The sequence below is a fragment of the Agelaius phoeniceus genome, chromosome 4 (assembly GCF_051311805.1).
Source record: "Agelaius phoeniceus isolate bAgePho1 chromosome 4, bAgePho1.hap1, whole genome shotgun sequence".
Taxonomy (NCBI): domain Eukaryota; kingdom Metazoa; phylum Chordata; class Aves; order Passeriformes; family Icteridae; genus Agelaius; species Agelaius phoeniceus.
The window spans coordinates 20,655,286-20,674,188 of NC_135268.1; the positions used below are offsets into that span (position 1 = coordinate 20,655,286).

Below are 18,903 nucleotides of genomic sequence, written 5' to 3' on the forward strand. Positions count from 1 at the left end.
ACCAAAGAAATACCCCACAAAAGAGTGTTCTACTCACAATAATAGGGATGGTGTTGGCTCTGGAGAGGATCTGTTTGACCAAGCGATACCTGTCATACAACGGCTTCATCACCTGCCGCTCATTTTTGGTTACCTGGAAAGGAAAAAGAGGGGACACCCATGAAGCCTGCAACAAATACTCCACTCTAGAATTCATGTGCTGTGATCACCCTCAATCTCAGTGGCTCAAAGAGACTTGTATGGGGATGACAGGAGAGCAGCATTAGCCCTGAAACTGCTGTCCATCACGGCATCACCTCTGCCTGGTGCCACCTGAAGCTGTGTGGTAAAGGGGCTGTAAGAGACAGGTGCTTTAAATGACCAATTAGGGATCAGATGTCCCCAGCACAAAATGACCTGTGGAGGCAGCACTCTGTGCTTGCAGTCACGTCTGCCACCCTAAGCACCAGATGAGCTCTGAGCTTTCCCATCCTTGTTCCTGTGGCCGGCCTTCAATAGCTGTGTGTGTGACCCATGAAAAGAGAAAGCAGCTGCACTGACTGCATGTTGCAATGTGAGGAGACCTCCCTTGAGTATGGTAAACTACAGATTTCACAACAGCTGACTTTCTGGCATTGCTATTCCTAATTTCCTGTACAAGCCAGCAGTTTCTCCTCTTTTTAGCCCCCTAACCTTGCCCTCCATCCCTCATCACAGCCGTTTTGCTGGGAAGGATTCTCTGCAATGCTTGGAAGGGATGAAGGTGCCATGGCTGTGTGGCATAAAGAAGAGAGAATAGTGCTGTGATGTCCACCTCAGGTGTTCCTTATATTGCTCTGTCCTTAATTCCACTCTTCCTTATTCCTTGTTGTGCTCCCTCCCCAGTTTTGAGAGCATTACAAACTGAGGGTGTTATTTCTGGGGTTTTTTTCAGATTCAAGGTGGGTTTTATTTTTTCAGTGTTTTCTTACAGCACATTAGAAAACAAACAAAATCCTCAGCAATACCTGATCATCATTCAGCACCGTCTGACCCACATCCTATAAGTGTCCTTCCATCAGATCTTTTGTCTAACTTTAGATTATAAAGCTCTTATGAGGAAGCTTTAACTGATGTCATGCCTTTCTACTTGCTGCTAATCACCAGAGCACCTGAACAACTGCAATATAAAAATCAGCATCAACAGAATAACCCCTAGGGAGCTTTGTGCAGTCTCTCTTTCTACAAGAGAAACAGAAGAAAAGGGAACACAGCTTCAGACAGTGAGGCAATTTTAAACTGCCTTTTATTTTGTCTGCAGTTAACTTTCACTGGCATAATCTTTCTAAAGCTTTTACATCCTCCCTCCAGAGAAGGAGACGGTTTTGGCTTGGGAGGGGCAGAAAGGCTGTAAGTATTGCCAGGAGTGGGATGGCAGGGATGAACTTTTAGAATCTGGAGGTAACATCCATCTTCCTCCTGATAACCAAGCCTATGTTCCCTCTGTTGGGGGCAAAGGAACAGGGAGGGAAAGGAGGAAGATCTTCATTCCTTTCCTGGTTCAATGCAAATATCCCCAGGTCTGATAAGGGGGATACAGATGGGCAGTCCTGAGCTCTGGGGGCTGAATGTCCCACAGCCCCAAGGCACAGCAGGGCTCCAATTCCTGACAGCCTCAAGCTGCCTGTTCATTGAGTAAGCAGCTCACATGGATTAGAGGGATGTGAGCAGCATGAAACAATTCACTCAGTCCTCTTTGTGTTTTGTGCTGATGTGCCTGCACTCAATTGCACTGGCTAGCAAGTTGCCTCCAACTTTGGACATTTCTCTGTAACCCATCCAGAATACAACTAGAGAAACTGAGTAACCTAAATATATATATAATATTATTCCTAGCTTTACAAGATTAGCAGTTTGTGGAACAGGAGGTACAGCACTACTGTTGGCTCAGTCTGTTACTTAAAAAAACCCCAAGACTATGATGAGGCTTATGTTGAGGCTGAGAATCAAACCTTCAATTAACAACATTTCAAAGCTGATTAACAGCACTGTTCTGTACAGAAAAATAAACACAAGCCTTGGAATGGGTACAAAGTCCTTAGGTATGTTGAAGAATGGAAAAGTTCAACAACATCCTTCAGTGTCTGAGTGTCAGTGTGGAGGAGCAACACAGATAATGAATACAGGAATTGCAAGTTAAGTGTATGGAGTCTGAGCCTGTCCTGCAGCTCATTTACACCAGCAAACTTTACAGAAAGCATATTCTGAAAGTAAATGTTTAGTACATGGGCACACTCTCTTATTAGGTAAACATAAGTAAGACCAGTAAAACCTGAGTATATTTTGGGAGAACATCAAAATGCAAAGAGACTGTCAGAATAATGGAGCCTTTGACACAACTCTGGGGCACACTCCACGTGGCAAAAGAGCAGCAGCTGAGAACAGACCATTGCTTGCATTGTTAGAGCAGCTCAAGAATTTCTGCAGACAGACTTTTGGCTTAACTAAAACAGTTCAGTTCCACCTTTGCAGGTTCATCTATCACTGGTGCAGAAAGACCCAGCTGCACAATGAATCTGAGCTCCATTGTTTTTCTTGTTTAGTTAAATATCTTTAAGGAAAAAAAACCCTTGGCTGAACTATCCGCATTCTCCTCAAGCTCTCAGTACTTTTCCACTGCTGCTCTGCCAGGAGCTGGGAACAGCAAAAGCTGATCAGTCTTCCTTGCCATGCAGTTCAGTGTTACTAGGTATAGACAGCTTATTTAAAACAAAACAAATTAAAAAGCAGTTGTATAAATGAAGCATTGAAAAAGGTAGGTGGAAATATAAGTATGCTGACAAGATGGGCTCTGGGCTTGTTATCTTTTTGGACAGACTGAAGTGAGTTCGCTTCAGTAAGATGCCAACTGTTGATTTATATAATTATAAAAGCAGCAAAAAAAGACTTGGTCTCACAGAGAACACAGAGAAGGTTAAGTGGATTCCCTTGTGCTGCCCTTTTTCTACACAAGAATAAATCTACCTGTCCTCTCATGTAACTATGCCATTTTCAGTTGCTAATACAGTTGTGACTGTACAATATCAGCACTCCAAGAAGGCATTTAAATAAATTAGTGAGACTTTTAAAAACAGTGGATAAAGGAAGATAACATTCAGAAGGAAAATATCAGGAATCTCGTGTTGCAGCAGAATGATAGATTTGTGAACTGCACCAATCAAGTACTCCTTATAAGCAGTAATTTGCTGCTCCCAAGCCACTGCTCAGGGGATTGGCAGCACTCTGAAATTAAGTTACTTTACCTATATAGCTGGTCACAAAGATTATAATGACAGCAGTGAAAGAGGAGGAGGGACTCATAAAAAGCCAGCTTCATGGCCTGGAAGCCACTGTGTTTCTGCCACAGCAAGGGTCAACAGGAGACAAAACTTAATTCTCTGTATTGACAAATAAGTTGGCCTTATACCATTGATAACAGAAAACTGCAAACTTCCTGGCTGGATGGGGGGGGGACCACACACAAATATTCTCATGCAGACTGTCCACTGGGCCTCAAACTGGATGTCTGTGGAACCTGATGAGCACAATCCCAAAACAATGACCACTCAGCCTGTAGGTTCTGTCCTGCAGGTGCCTGTCCAGCCCAGTGCTGTGTGAGGACATCACCCTGCCTGGAACAGACTCCTCAGCAGCTGCGGAAGTGAAGGATCAGGGAGTGGATTAGAGGGTGCACGTGTGGCTTGGAGAGCAAGAAGTTCTAGTGACCTGGCATCAAAGGGGGCATCATTTACCACAGACAAAGACATAAAAAGATGTACTTTGAGACCAAAAAAAAAAAAAGAAAAAAAGAAAAAAAAAAGCTGCAGTACATACCGGTCTGCCATGAATGCCTTCGTAATTCAGCAAAGCCCTCTGAAGAGCCACTTTTTCAGCTGCTATCTGATCTCGTGTCATGTCCTATGAAAAGTGGCACAGAGAAAGGGAAAGGGAGGAAGAAAAGAAAAAAAAGTCAGATTCCTGGACCTTTGGAATACTGATCTGTGCCATAACCAAAGTCTTGTCATACCATCATTATGTTTTAAAGTTGTCTTTTCTCAGCTACATTGCTAAAGAGACTGTTAATGTGAGTAGAACCCTATGCTCAATGCAGGCAGATTAAACACACAAACTTTGAATATGAAGGTATTTTATGTACCTAAAGTGGATTTACAGATCATAAGTGTGCTTTGAAAAAACAACACCATGCAAATTTTAATGCTGGTGGATCTTTTCCAGTTAAGATCTGAAATGTAAGTTCTATAAAAGAACACATTTCCTTTCTTTTTCTCCAAATCTGAGACAAACTCCAGAACCTCTTGTAAAGCTTGACACCTTTGCTTTGACTGTCACAAACACACTTTACCAAGAGCTGAAGTGCAGTCAGAATGTCTCTTTCTGCCAATTCTGCTATGCAGTGAAAAGCTGTAGCAGACAAGAGGGGACAAAGCCCAAAAAAAAAAAGGAAGACAGTTAGAGAAGCTAACTAAGTTGGCCAAAACTCCCCCCCGAATTTGCCTGACACCAAGCCTTTTCTCCCTATCACACCACCAAGTACTACCACAGTCCCTCTGTAAGTGGCCAGGCTGTGGATTCTTGCTACAGTCAGAAAATAGTCAAAACACATGCTGTATGTTTTTCTTCTGCAGATCTAGCAAACAAAGATAATGCTGTCTGCCTCACTCTTACACAGCAGTGCACAATTTACATGTCAGCAGACTCAAGGACTTCATTAACAAGGCTGCCCAAACCTCAGGAGCTCACATCAGACATGCAGACCTCCCTGCTGATAACCCTTAGAGATTACAGCAGCTAACAGAGCTCAATGTGAAACTCTGAAGGTTAGCAGTAACATACCCTGAGAGAATAACATTCAGTTTTGGGGTGAACAAGAAGCAAGCAGATGACACAACCTCCAGAAGCATTGGACAACTCAGAATTTGACAAAAAACTTTGGATGGAACAACAGAAATAGCCAAAAACAGGTCAGGAAAAAATTGCAATAATTCAGAAACACTACTATGAATATGCAAGGGTCAAACAAAGAACACAAGACGGCATACAATAGAAACTGAGCTCTGGGGAAAAAATCAAGATACTAAAGGCAGAGGGAAAGGAACTAAAGCAAGTGAGCCCAGACTAAAGGCTGCAGACTTTTTAACAAAATGTAGAAGACCACAATGCTTTCACAGTGACTGTGCAGCCACGAGTAACCTACTTGCACGTAAAGGCCTAAGTGTGACCTGTCTACATTGTACCTTAATGTCTTCAGGTCTATTGGTCTCTGCTCGCTTCTCTTGAAGCTTCTTCTGGATGGATTCAAGGGTCACTTCCACAGCAGGCTTGGCAGATTTGTCTGACAGGTCTTGCTTCTTGTCATCCTCCTTCTCCAGCTGAGAGCCGAAGCTCTTGGGGAGCGTGTTGCTGCGCTGACGCACAACAGGGCCAAGGTCTTCCTCTGAGATCTTCAGTTTTGACTCTGAGCAGGGAAAGATGAGCAATTTTTCATTTTTAAAATGTGACAGTATCAGGCTCACTGCCTCACATCAAATCTAAATGAGGCAGAGTCAAGCTACCCTGCAAAGGTAGGTAGTGGCAGTTCTCACCTTTAAGTTGCTTTCGGAATTTGGCCAAATCATTTGTCCATTTGAGCACTTCAGGGTTGGCTGCTTTGTCACTGTGGGAAGGCTGGGAGGAAAGAAAAGCCATGCTGAATCTGTGTTAAACCACCAGGAGCCATTCACTGAAACAAGTGTGTGGCACAAAGGGGTACAATGGAATTTGGACCCAGCACAGAGCACAGGCACCGGCTTCTGACTGGCAGCTGCACACCTCTGAGCAGCCCACTTCAGAGCTTGCTTTAATTGCTCCTGCCTGTCACAACACTCTGTCTTAGGGGCATTGTGAAATGGACTTTCTTTTTAGAAAACACAAAGCATTTGATGCCAATGATTAAGCCATAGGAGTGACTCAGAGGGCCGGATGCACATTGGAATCCTCGTGTCTATTGTTTCCTAACAAGAGGGTACCTCTAAAATAGAGGAAACCTAGCATGAACACTTGGAAAAGTGTTATGACTCATGTATCCACACCAAAGGCTGCCTTACATCCAAAGACATCAAATAAACCAAATTCTAGGCTACAGCAGCATTTTTTTCAGCCTTTCCTACTGCAGGCCAGAACAATTCTTTGCCATTTAGATAGCCAAAGATGCACACATGTTAAGCTTTACAGTTCCTTAGAAAGCTTTCTGTGCATCAGAAGGACATGTCAGAACAATTAAGAGTCCAGTACACTGCTGCTGCTCAGCAGCACTTGACTGTGGTTCCTTGCTCAGGAGTGAAGGCAGCTGCAATGCACAGGTGTCCTGGGATTACCATCATGCAAATGAGATCAGCCACTGTGCTTCCCATATGCTGAAGGTAAATAAATAAACAAACAAAGAGAAATTGAACACAGCTATTCCTACACACTGTCTTAAGTAGTGGTCGAAATCCTATGAGTTCATTAGCTTTCTTTTCTTGTGCTGCATGGATATTACATAATACCTGGAAAGGTAATTTGCTTGGTGAGCATACAGATTTCTGAGAGGGCAGCAGGTCTTCTGCCTTTCTTTTTTTCCTTTCCTCATTATAAAAGCTTTCAAGCCCTCTGTATGTTTGGCATATTTCCCTGGTGTCCCTCTGTATGCTTGACCCACTTCCCTGTTGTCCCTTCCCTTTGCTGCTAATGCATCCATCTCCACATAACTGCTGAACTCCTAGAGACTCACTCTGTATTTCCTCTCCTCTTCAAATTTGTCCTCAAATTTCCTGATCTTTTTCTTCAGCCCCTGAATCCTCCGGGTGAGTTGTGCAGGGGTAAGGTCTTCTCTGTCATCTTCATAAGATCCTAAAGACGAACTCCGTCTCCTGCCAAGAGCAGAGATTGCAGGAAGAGCTTATCCAAACAGCCACAGTACATCTTGATGCAGAGAAGGCCACTTCAACTTTGTGTGAATAAAGGCAAGGCCCACAAAGGTGAGAATGCTATGTTGCTACTCTGCAATGACAGATAGCAAAAGATGCTCTAACAGCCCTAGATATTAATGCACAAACCCAGAAATCAACTACAAAGAACTTTTTATAACATATCATTTCCCTGTGAGCAGGGAACAGAAACCCAACACAGCACAGCTGATCCAAAGAGATGCTGCTTGATGCAACCGTGCAAACCCTTCGCAGCTGCATGTGAAAGCACTGGCAAACCACAACCCACCTCATGAAGGAATGAGAATTGGGAGGAGAAGGAGGCACTTCTGTATCATCCAGGTACTGTTGGCTCTGCCCATAGGCGTAGAAGCGAGGGGACAGCATGGGATCGCTGTCCTCATCCAGAAGCTGGCGAATCAAGCGCCCGGCCTGCGGGGAAAGGCGAGCCTCATCTGAGTCTAAGCCGTCTCGCTGCCATGAGGAGAGAGCAGGGATGGGCTCTGGGAACAGTAAGACAAAGGCTGGTTTTATCAGGTCTGTTTTATACACAAGACAGACTCCAGGTAACTTTCTACTGAACCTTGACCTGCTCGTCCTGGACTGTGACTCTTATCACCAGGCATTCTCTGGTCACTACTCCCATCTGCTACACAAATATAAGTCATCTCTTAGGTGCAACAGAAAACTACCCAAAAGCTGACCAGGAATTACCATGGACTGACACCAAACAAGGCAATCACCAGCTAGCACCTTTGAGGAAAAAGTTATGCCGGACAAAGAGCATTACTGACACATATATAGAAGTATATAGATATACTTCTATACTTCTGGTATATAGAAGAGGCAATTAGATTCCAGAAGGAATTTTTTTCACTTTCAGGATGTACAAATGCTGTAAATGAACAGTGTATTAATGGTTCTCCTATAAGCCCCCCTGTTTCCTGCTATTGGAAATTCAAAGCCTAGGAGTAAGCATAGATTCTTCTAATCTGCAAGCAAAAGGTTGCCCTACATTACCACCTGTTCCACAGGGTGCCCAGCCCACACATTAACAATTATAGTAATATGGTCTGAGTTTCCCCTTTTCCTCCTGCTTACAGCATGGTAGAAAAGTGAGGAAATCTTCAGCCCCATGGACAACCTAACCAGCCAGAAGCAAAAGCAATGTTGTACAGGGAGGTGGTGCAGTGGGAGAGAAAGGGAAACCAAATTTAGCACTGCTGATTAGCATAATAGAGCCCACGGAAAGCAATCGCCTCAATCTTGTGATCACTCCCTCCAGATGCCATAAGGAGTCTAACATTTTGTGTTCAGATAGTTTACTAAGCTGATTTGCATGCTCCTACTTAAACTGTCTAATCCTGTGGTGCTAAGAGCCAGGCTTTGAACTTCTAAATCTAACAAATAGTTCTAGAGTCAAGTAACAAAACAAAAACCTTACAGAAAGCTCCCATACCAGTCCCAGAATTACGGACTAATTGTTTCCTGTGCCTAATGTGTCTGTCTATTCTTCATTCACAAAGAGGGGGCTTTTGAACTTATCAGTTTATTAATAAAAAGCAGGGTTTTCCTTTTGCTGAAGAAGGTTAATGTTCTCACAGCTCAGAGTGGATTGCATGAGGATTCCCCTGCAGAACCTCTGTGCTGTTTAACATTCCTCCTCTGTACAAGTCAGGCAGTGCAAGATCAATGCAGCAGTGATGGGCTCAGTGCTGTTTTGCTTGTGCACATCTTCCAGTGATGCTCTCCTCCTTTTGCCTTCTTCCTCAGCACATGGATACAAATGGCATGCCTCTGCTTAGAGGCTGGTGCTGCTTGCACACTGATGTGCTACCCTGAAAGGGGTGACAGGAGGTTTTTGCACATGCTTTTTGCATAAGAGCCCCTCAAAGGTGTTGTGGTAAGAGAAGCACATACAAGCCTGGCTCACAGGGGCTGCTTCCATGGGGTATGCAAGCCCCAAGCGTATGTAGGCTGTTTTGCCATGGTTTGGAAAGCTTTGGAAACTTCCTTTGGGTAATTTCTGAAAAATAGAGTTTATCTAAGCTCTGTTCAGCCTTGGCATTTTCTAATACCTGAAATATTTTGCATCTACTTCTCTGAATCTCTCATGATTTTAAGAAGGGTCTCACAAGATCTTTTGTAGCAAAATAAAGGGTAATACAAAAGGAAAAAAAACCCTGATATATTTGACCAGCAGGAACGAGAGTTAAATGATGCATGAAATTCTTCTAGACATCTCTCACTTCTATTGTTTGAATACCTCTCACCCACAAACTGAATTTCCTCTTGGAAATTGTTAAGTAACACCTCCATGGGATTTACATAGATGGAATAAACTTAGAAAAAATCAGGCTTATTTAGCAGTAACTAAATTAAGCTCGCACCACACCAGCGAACAAAGCCATTATTAATCATGCATGATGTATGTGACTTCGTCCAAGGTGGATTAAAACCAGATAGCATGCCACATTCAGGGAATTGCAATGGCCCAAAGAGCCTCTGATCAAACCCCAAAAGACAGCAACGCACTTTATGTAACCTAATTGAGACTGGTGGGTGTCTACTTTGTATTTTGTTGATTTCAAAGTATTCCCCCAAAACAGAAAACTCCCATTCCAAAGAAGAAAGTGTTAAAAAGGAGTAGAAAAAAAAAACTCTAAAAGGAAAATCAAATTTGAGACTTGGCAGAAGAAATGGCTGCTATAGAAAATCAGCTTTCTTTAACCCTTGCTCCTGGAAGGCCTGACTCTATGGGTAATTTTATTTCCCCTGATGACCATACACATTTAGAAGACAAAACCTCAACTAGACACAAAATGGCCAGACCCCTGAGAGCAACAGCAATTCATCAAGGAACATATTTAGATATGTACAAATTACATATTTTATCTACATCAGATCACTAAGTGGACCAGAGCTGCAGTCCAGTTGCCTTCTCTCTCCTGCTGGCCAGGTGCCAGGCCCTTCAGCTGGAACCACTGGAATTGCTGGATCACACAAACACACAGAAACCCACTAAGGGTAAACTACTGCTTTTTTCTGACAGTGCACAATTTATTAATTCCTCTTTAACAGGATACATAATATCTTTTTTAAATTCATTTAGCCAAGATAGCTATCAAAGCACTGAGCTTTTTCTGAAGGCTGCTGAACTCCTGGACTGAATGGTTTTGAAGTATCTGCTATGAAGTCAAGTTTTAAAGCATCCACTATCATAATTAATGCTGTCAGCCTTTCCCTTTCCTGCTAATTGAAGAACAAAATCTCAATAGAGATTGTAAACATTCCACCTTTTCTTTGCCACTGACATGACAGAGCAGGTACACTTATTCCTCTTATCTCTCCTGCTCAGGGAAAATTCTCAGTTTTCAACTCATCTCCACCTTCTTTCCATGTACTAAAGTACTATTCCTTCCCCCCCCACCACCATTTTCCAGAATAACAGCTTTTCATGGGAAAAAAAAAAGGAAAAAAAATAGGGGAATATTTGGCCATCATGGCTGTAACCACTGCAGAGAAAGGGTGAAAAAAATTTTAATGCCTTGGTCAGACTCTCTAGGCATTTCTTCCATGCCTTTTCTAAGCTGGCTCAGAATCAGTGAACTGTGTGCTGCTAGTGATGCTGCAGTCCTTCACAAGTGCTGCCCTCCCTCTCAAAATGCCACAAGCAGCTCATCTCTGCACAAAGCTGTCAGCCATCTGCCAGGTGTGGCTCTGCAGAGGCACACAGAGCATTGCCTGTGGCAGTACAACCTCTCTGCCAACCTGCTGCATAGAGGGCTGGAGATTTTAATAAACCTGAACCATTAAGTGCTTCAAACGAGAAGAAAGATTTATTGTATCAAACTGGTGTATTACTGGTGAGCTCCAAGCCATGTTGCTGACAAAACCTGTCTCTTTTTTATCACTACGTTGTGTATTTGCCACAGGGTTACTGGGGGCTGCAGGGCCAACAGAGGGGTGTCTGCACACAAATACCACTTGAGGTGCAGCCAGCAAAACGCCACAGGCATCTCCTGCTTCCCTCTCTGCAGCCACCCAGCTCATACATGCTGCTAACACTGCTTTTACACACACCCATCTGTCAAACAAACGAGGCCAAACCTTAGCTACTGCAAATTGAAGTAAGTCCAGGGCAATTGAAAAGTCTAAACACATTATAACACCTGAGGTGCTAGTATCAAATGCCACTTGAAAGACTCCAGAAAGACCTCTCATAATGAAATGAAAAAAGTAATTTAAAACTTTATCCAAAGCATTCACTAGCTCAGTAACAACCTATTTTCATCTATAAATAACTATGAAAATATCCTTGTTTGAATACATCAGCAGGCATTCTTCCTACATAGATCAAAAGAATAGCCTAAATACAGCACTACCACACCTCTTCACTCAGTGAGATGACACATCTCTCAGCTAGCAAGCAAACTTTGTATTTTGTTTATACGATGGCATAACAATCAAAAAAACAATTTTAATATTTTGATGCTATTCAGTAAACAATGCAATTTTTTCTATACTTAGTAATAAAAATAGAATTTGCCTCACCCACTTTTGATTTCTTATGCTAGAGAGTGTTACACACACAAATAAACTGATCAATCTAAGTTCACAGCATTGAAAAAGAGAAAACTAAGTTCAACTTCCCTTCTGCTATGCTATATGGATTTTTTTCTGCATTATTTTGGGTTTTTTCCATGGGAAAGTATCAATTAAGTCAGTGTCAAAACAATTTGTAGATCAGCTTCACCCTCAGGGTCTCAAGTGCTGCAATACTTGAACTCAAATTGTGTTTTTAACTTCTGCTTTTATTTTTATTTTTAAGCTTGACGAAAAATGCCAGCTGATTGTTTCATAAGATCTTGTTACTGCAAACTCTGCTCGAAATCTCAGCTACAGAACTTTTTTAAAGTGTCAGTAATCGGGTGACATCAGCAGCAATCACACATCATATTGATTTACTGAGCTGCCTGCTGACAGGGCCAGCCGCTGCTATGGAGAGCAACACACTTCCAGATTTTCCTTGAGGACAGGATAGCAAGTTCTGGGCTTGAATTAGAAACATTTGGTGAGAAATCTGCACAATAGTGCTGGCCTGTGAGAGAACACTCTGTTCCCCTCAGTCACTGCACCCAGCTGAAACGTAATCCACAACAATTAGAAACCTTTAGCTGTGGAAGCAGTCCTGGACACGCCTGCTCCCAAAGCCATCTCAGCTCAGCAGGCAAAGCCAGCAGTCAGATGGGACATCCCAGCTCACAGGGACAGCTCAGTCCTCATCCAGGGCAATAAAACTCCCTGATCCACACCTGCCAAATGCACACCAGGAAAATGCTCCTGGACCATGGGAAATGCACTGAGGCAAGGAGTTCAGAGCTTGAATTTGGCTGGGGCACTGCTCACGCCCTGAGTGCTGCATCAACAGCCTGATGATTCCTACACAAGCCTCTATACTTAGCAGGTGAGTGGGATGCAGAAGGTGGGCACATGGCAAAGTGTGAGGCTGCATTGCAGGGAGCAGGGAGAAAATGTCTCTGTCCTCTCTGTGCTCAGCTTTAGGTAAAGGGAACACAGCCTGGAGAAGTACAGCCAATCTCTCTTGTGTACAGACTTGACTATGAGATGAAAGTTATGGGGAAAAAAAATCTGGTAGAAATTACTTCTAGTGTAAGGGCACAGGGCCTGACAGCTCACCTGGCAGCAGTTCTCATAGTTCTGTGCCCCTGAATGAGGACTTTTAAGGCAGCTCTGCTCTTTAAATAATGGAGAGCCTGCCTGAGTGACAAATAGAATCTAGTCAATGGACAAGGTTGTCTTGTGTAACTTTGTGCTCATTGTTGAAGGCTCTTTCCTAACATTTGACTGGAGGCAGTGACAGCTACAGCTGAAAGCAAATCCTGGATGTGTAATTGTTCTCACACATCACTTGTGCAAGTCCCAGCAGTTGCCCTGGTCACCAGATGGTCTGTATGTCCATCACCCCTAACATTAGCTCAACTATGTCCTGAAAATATGGGTAATTTCCCTAGAGATGGACCTACCACATTTGCTAGAGCAAAGCAATAAACAGCTCAGTGTTAGGGCATTTGAAGGCACAGTCCTTTCTCTTTCTCATTGGAGGTGCAACCAGAGCTGTGGCATGGATCCTGCAGAGATGTGTGAAGGTTTGAGTGACTTGGGATGGCTGGTAAGGAAAGGGAGGATGGATGTCCTTGTTGCTAAGGTGTGGATGGGTGGTACAACCCTGCCCTGCAAAGCCAGTCTCACAACAGACTCTGCTGTTAGCTACAGAAGCAGTCTGAGAGTTGATGTGAAGATATTCCTCCTTCTGGCTTCTGCAAGCTTGATTCCACATCCACAGCTAGGAAAGACTCAGTGTGTCCTTGCTGAGACACAGAAGGCACCATTTTGCTGCTGTTCACCCACAACAACAAAATGGTGATTCTGGAAGGCACACATTTCAGGGGATGATGTCTCTCTCACCCCAGACAGCTGATTCTTTTGCAACTGCCCACCTCCTCCTCCTCCTCCTGCGAAATACACGTGAACAGAAGGGAGGAAGGAGCAATCAGAGAGAAGCACAGTCACATGTGCCCATAATCCTGTGTCATATTTGCAGGGCAAAAGAAAGCTAGAATCCAAACATAAGAGCATGTCTACTAAGAGGGAGTTGTACCCAAGAAGCAACTTATTTCATACAATGGGAAAGCCTCTGGCAGGCAGAGAGGAGCTGTGTTCTCCCCTTCATGTGTTCATATGACTCCTATTAGTAATGCAGGAAGGAAAAAAAAGTCATTATTCCCCGAGGTTCACAGGAGGGCTGAAGCCACACACATCACCTCTGAGAACACAGACGTGCTCACCCTGGCTGGAGACCCTGCAGGGCTCTGCTAATTGGCCCCTCAGTAAACATCCAGCAGCCAGGGCTGCCTGGGAGCCCTTCTGTGATGCTTTGATCAGCCCTGCTGCATGTGTGGTGATTCCACCCAGGGAATCCCCATCTGCAAGCAAATGGAAAAATTCCCTCCTGTGCATGGTGTCTGCTTGCCTGGCTCAATCAAAGGCAGCCATGGCTGCAGGTTTTCTTTACTTGCACCTGAAGTGTCATAACTACTCACCTCCTAGAGGGAAAGGCAAAACATACTAGGTCACGTTCACTGTGGAGGCAGGAGCAGAGAACTTCCCTTCTCAGTGTTCCTCAGAGATTGTTATTTTAGAGCAATGAATTAGTTGCACATTTTCCCTCTCTTGCTTTATTAAAACACCACACTTGTGTTTTCCTGCTTCTTCCATGTCAAAACCTATCTTTCACTCCTAAAGCATAAACTGACAGAAGAACTCTGGCTTGTACACAGACACACACTCTGTAACTAGAAAAGGGTTTGATCCCAAAACTACTGGACACCTTCATTTCATCTCAATTTCAAATGAAATTAAGGTCATGGCACCCCACAGAGCTTGCCCAAATTCCCACTCTTAAACGACTAAGTGTATGGCCAACCAAGCATGTACTCTGCAGAGGAGAGCTAAGAAATTGTATTACAGCAATTTATATGACATGCAATCAATTTAACACTGCCATTTAAGCTGGTCATAAGAATTCCTTCACAGCATACACAAAAAAAAGTTGTTTGTAAGACAAAGTAACAGACAGACAGCATTTTTTTATCAGCTGTGCTTTTCAGGTGTGAATCATTATTTCCAAACAGTGATTGAAGAAAAGTTCTTTTTAGACTCTGAAATACCCAGTTGCTTTGAAGTGTAGGGCAGTCTAGCTTAATTACCACTGACCAGCCACTAAGAAATAAGGTATCTTGAAATCCTCAGAGACTTAACAGTACTAAACAGAACATGAAAGTAACTTTAAGAATAAAACATTTCATTTTCCACCTCTAAGTGACAATGAGAGTTAGTACCATTCAGTATTTGCTTCCAGTTTCTCCAAACTTTCCCTTCTATATTCAGGACAAAGTTGTTTTTCTACTGTTTTTAGCAAAGGAACATGGTCACATAAAGATACACCAAGCCCACTGGGGTTTCCCTCTCTCCCATTTCACTCACACAACCAGCCATCACACAATCCTACCTTCCCAGTTGTTGTCATCGCACAGTGATGTTAAATCCAGCCGAGGCACTTCAGATACAAAGCTGTTTTCCTGATCATCAGCATCTTGATTTCTTTGCAACTTGTTTTCAGGCATGCTTGGATGTTCTTGAATCTTCATACTTGAAGTCAGCTATGTTCCCATACACCCAAGGAAATGAGAGAGAAAGGAAAAAAAAAAAGATCTCAGGATGCAGAGGGGGGAAAAAAAACCCTGCAAGTCACAGCAGGAGTAAGCTCATGCCTTTAGCTAAAAAGATCCAAACAGACCCTGCTGTTTCCAGCTCCAAATCCAAATCCCTTGCTTGGTGACCCCTGCGTACTAATTGCTCACTCACACCAGTAAAAACATCCGTCCATCTGCCTTCCTTGAATTTTTCCTTCTTTAGAAAGCTACTGCAAGTTCCTGAGACTGTCTGCCCTGACAACTGCATGCAGCTGAGAAAGCCTCCAGTAGTGGAGTGGGATGAAGTGGGAGGGAGGGAAGCAGGGAGGCAGGGAGAAAGGGAGAGGGAAGGGGGTGGCTGCGTACACTTCCTACAGGAGCACAACTCCTTCGAGCAACAACAAAAACGCTGCTGCTGCTGCTGCTGCTGTGAGGCTGTAGCAATATGGTGCCTTCTAAAGAGCAGGCACCAGAGCTCCCGAGGCAGCAGCCGCAGCCAGCCAGCACTGCAGGCTACGTACATGAATGCTCTCATGCAGGCTGTGCTGGCTCAGATCAATTAGTGCCAGCTAAGCTGTGCTGGCTGCACATTCCCCGATTTCCTGTGGTTGTTTTCTAGCTGGGCGTGGGGAGAGCAGAACTATTTATGGAGGAGCTCTGGGTATTAAAGCGGTGTTGCGCAAATCCAAACAGCAGCAGGGTTTGGCATCTCAGCTGGAAGCAGTGTGGACTCTGGGAAAACGCCAAAAAATTCACAGAAGCATCCAGTAACAGGGATAAAAAACCCAAAAAAAGCAGAATTCTGTCAAGTACATGATTCATCAGCTAGTAGTACCTAGAAGCAATCGCTGTTTGTCTGAGCACTGTTCCCCCTGCACATACCACACGTCGTGTGTGTTTATGCAGAAATCCCTGCCATTCCCACAATCCAGGGACACAGTGCGCGTGCCCGTGACAGCGCCCGATGAGAGCGCTTCTGGCACTCCAAAATAAATTAGCTGTAATGCCTCACAGAGGGCAGCAGGGAAAAGGAAGTGTAGTGCATGTACATAAACAGGTAGTGTGATATGTATAAACCCACCAACAAACACGGAGCTAGATGAATAGACAGGATTATGTTACTACATAAACTATTTGGATTTGTTAAAAACAGCTTAGGCATAATTCTCTCAAATATAGTCTAGTGGGCAGTCAGCGTGCAGATTTTCCCTCTGTAAATCTAGTAAACAATCTGTAGATTCTGATCTGGGAAGAAAATGGACCAAAAAAAATAACCAGCATTTCTGGACCTATTTTCCTTATGAATCCAGAAGCACGGCCAAATGCTTCAATATCTTTAGTAAATGCCACTAAGGCACGTTTACTTTTTTTCATCTGCAGAAAGCTAATAATGTGTTTGGTGCATCTCTTCCCTTTTAAGCAGAGAAAAACAAGTAACTTTCATGAAGAGGGAAAAACGTTGCCTAGTAGACAAATCATATGAATAAATGTTTTTATCTGGATTCGGTTCCATCAATCCCTGCAATTGAACAGAGTGCTAAATAATCTCATCTAGGCTTCCTTTCCCACAAAAGGTTGGATCAGGTGATCTTTTGAGGTCCCTTTCAACCTGGGCTGTTCTACTGTTCTAAAAATCTGATGAATACTCTGGTATTTGTAAAGAGTGTTCTGCATTGTATTTGTGTAAGGTGTGTATTTCCTGTTCATTTCAATAAATGGCCTTTTTGAAACATTGTAACAAAATGAAACACTAGATGATACTTTGCCAAGCACTAATAACTCATGCAGCTTGGCGCTAAATCTGATTACAAATGTGTTTATTGTGAGAGCTGTGCGTGGAAAAATGCTAATTCACCATTCAGTATCTTTTAAGCTGCTTCCAGGTTGGGAGGACTTAAATATTTCTCTAAGGTCCATTGACAAATTTCCTGCCAGGATTTAAATAGTCTGTGTACTCACAAACAAAGACTGGTCAGTGGCCAAATGTACCAGTGGATAAACTGCTTGTAAATTGCCAGCACAGTATTTAAAGGTTATATTTTAAGGCAAGGAAAGAAATAAAGCACCGAGTTTCAAAACAGGTGCTATTTTTAATAAGAAAGAAGTGTGAAGGAGAGGAACGTACCTAGATTTTAACAATTTCAAAGGGAGCAACCTGAGAATACCATCTCATCACCACTACTGATACTAATTAGAGATAAATGTCTTTCTATGAAGGATGCACAATCTCCTGACTTATTAAGACTCTTAAAAGGTATCTGTAGCAGATATAAGGGCACTTCCCAGACAGGCAAACATTTCCATTACACATATATTAGAAAGATGGTATCGGTGTCTTCTTCCTCCTGAAGTCATTTCAGTAATTGGAAATATTTAAAAGGTGTGTAAAATCAGGCCTGTGCCCTGCCTGCAGCCAGTTACTCTCCTTTCCTTGCTCACTGATGTAGGCTCTAATACAATGAATAAATCATTAGGTGTTCTGAAGAACAATGGTGGTATAAACCCAGGAGACTCAAGAAAGCAGGTTTTTAACTTCCTTTGCATTAATGCTCCAAACCCATAGAGTGGTAGATAATTCAGTATTCCCATCACTTATTTTCTTTTTGGATTTCCTGATGCCACCAGCTGCCACTCTGTAGGAAAAGAATCAAGTAAGGGAGAACTACTTTGTTTTAGGTATGGATGCACCACAATTTCTTACAAATCAGAGGGGCAATAAGTTGATGATGTTGGTAACAGCTGGCAGCCACAGTTCACTGCAGATATTACATAAATGACCACAAAAAAAATATTCAAAGCAGGTACTTGAATTCTGCTTTTTGGAAGCTGCTCCTGCAGCCATGCTTTGCAGGCAGCAGTAACTACAGATCTAAGCAGCCTGGGGATTAGTCAGCTGCACTCATTCTCCCTGCTCCAATGGAGATTGAGCACAAAGAGCAGCTCAAACAGCAAGAAATAAATGGCAACAGAATGACTTTTAAATTCTGGTCAGGAGGTTGGTATTCTGTTCAATTACATGTGGACTCCAATCAACTCTACATAAAAGGCTTGCTTCCCCCACACGTGATTTTCCATTACAGCCACAAGCAGGAAGCATCCTTAAGCACATTTTAGGGATACAACCTGATGCAAGAACACAGCCATTCTGCTGCTTTCCTCCTACCTGAGTCATGCCAACACCCTTCTACACTTGGTGCCATGTTGGTATGAATCTTAAATACTACTCCCTTATCAAAACCTGGGTACTAGAAACCTGTGGTTTTCCTCCTGGAACTTAGCTACTTTCAAGAGCAGATTACAAAAGTTACAAAACCACTGAAAATTCATTTGAGGCTTGTATTTCAAGGTAATTTTACAATCTCATGGAGAACCAAATCAGCAAAACCAGTAGCTATAGCAAATTCCAAATCCTTATCCTAACAGCTTTAGACTGGTGGCAGGGTGAGAAAGAGAAAAGAATAAGAAGAGCCTTGTCCCTTCCTCAACCTGAATGAGCTGTTTGTTATGAAATGTATGTCTTTAAGCTGCCCTAAGCAAAAGGCTTATAAGGGGCAAGGAATGTAAAACAACTCTGCTGGAATGTAACATTTTCTTGACCTTGTAATTCCTATATAATACACAATCTCTGGGTTAAGATCCTCTCTTGCAGTTAAAATTTTACACTT

At 43.0% G+C, this 18,903-nt stretch overlaps 1 protein-coding gene across 9 annotated transcripts in view; it reads right to left on the reverse strand.

Moving 5' to 3' along the window:
* The window catches only part of FAM13A (family with sequence similarity 13 member A), a 125,597-nt gene that overhangs the window by 16,672 nt on the left and 90,022 nt on the right, over nucleotides 1-18,903 (reverse strand). For all 9 annotated transcript variants that reach the window (XR_013182009.1, XM_054632746.2, XM_077177058.1 and 6 more), the window contains 7 exons: nucleotides 15,055-15,205; nucleotides 7,252-7,465; nucleotides 6,767-6,905; nucleotides 5,601-5,682; nucleotides 5,253-5,473; nucleotides 3,832-3,915; nucleotides 38-133 (listed from right to left, as the gene is read on the reverse strand). Coding sequence is in view for 8 of the 9 variants with exons in the window: in XM_054632746.2 (XP_054488721.2) it covers nucleotides 38-133; nucleotides 3,832-3,915; nucleotides 5,253-5,473; nucleotides 5,601-5,682; nucleotides 6,767-6,905; nucleotides 7,252-7,465; nucleotides 15,055-15,205 (987 nt within the window). In the remaining variant the exon portion in view is untranslated. The remainder of the gene's footprint in view (nucleotides 1-37; nucleotides 134-3,831; nucleotides 3,916-5,252; nucleotides 5,474-5,600; nucleotides 5,683-6,766; nucleotides 6,906-7,251; nucleotides 7,466-15,054; nucleotides 15,206-18,903) is intronic.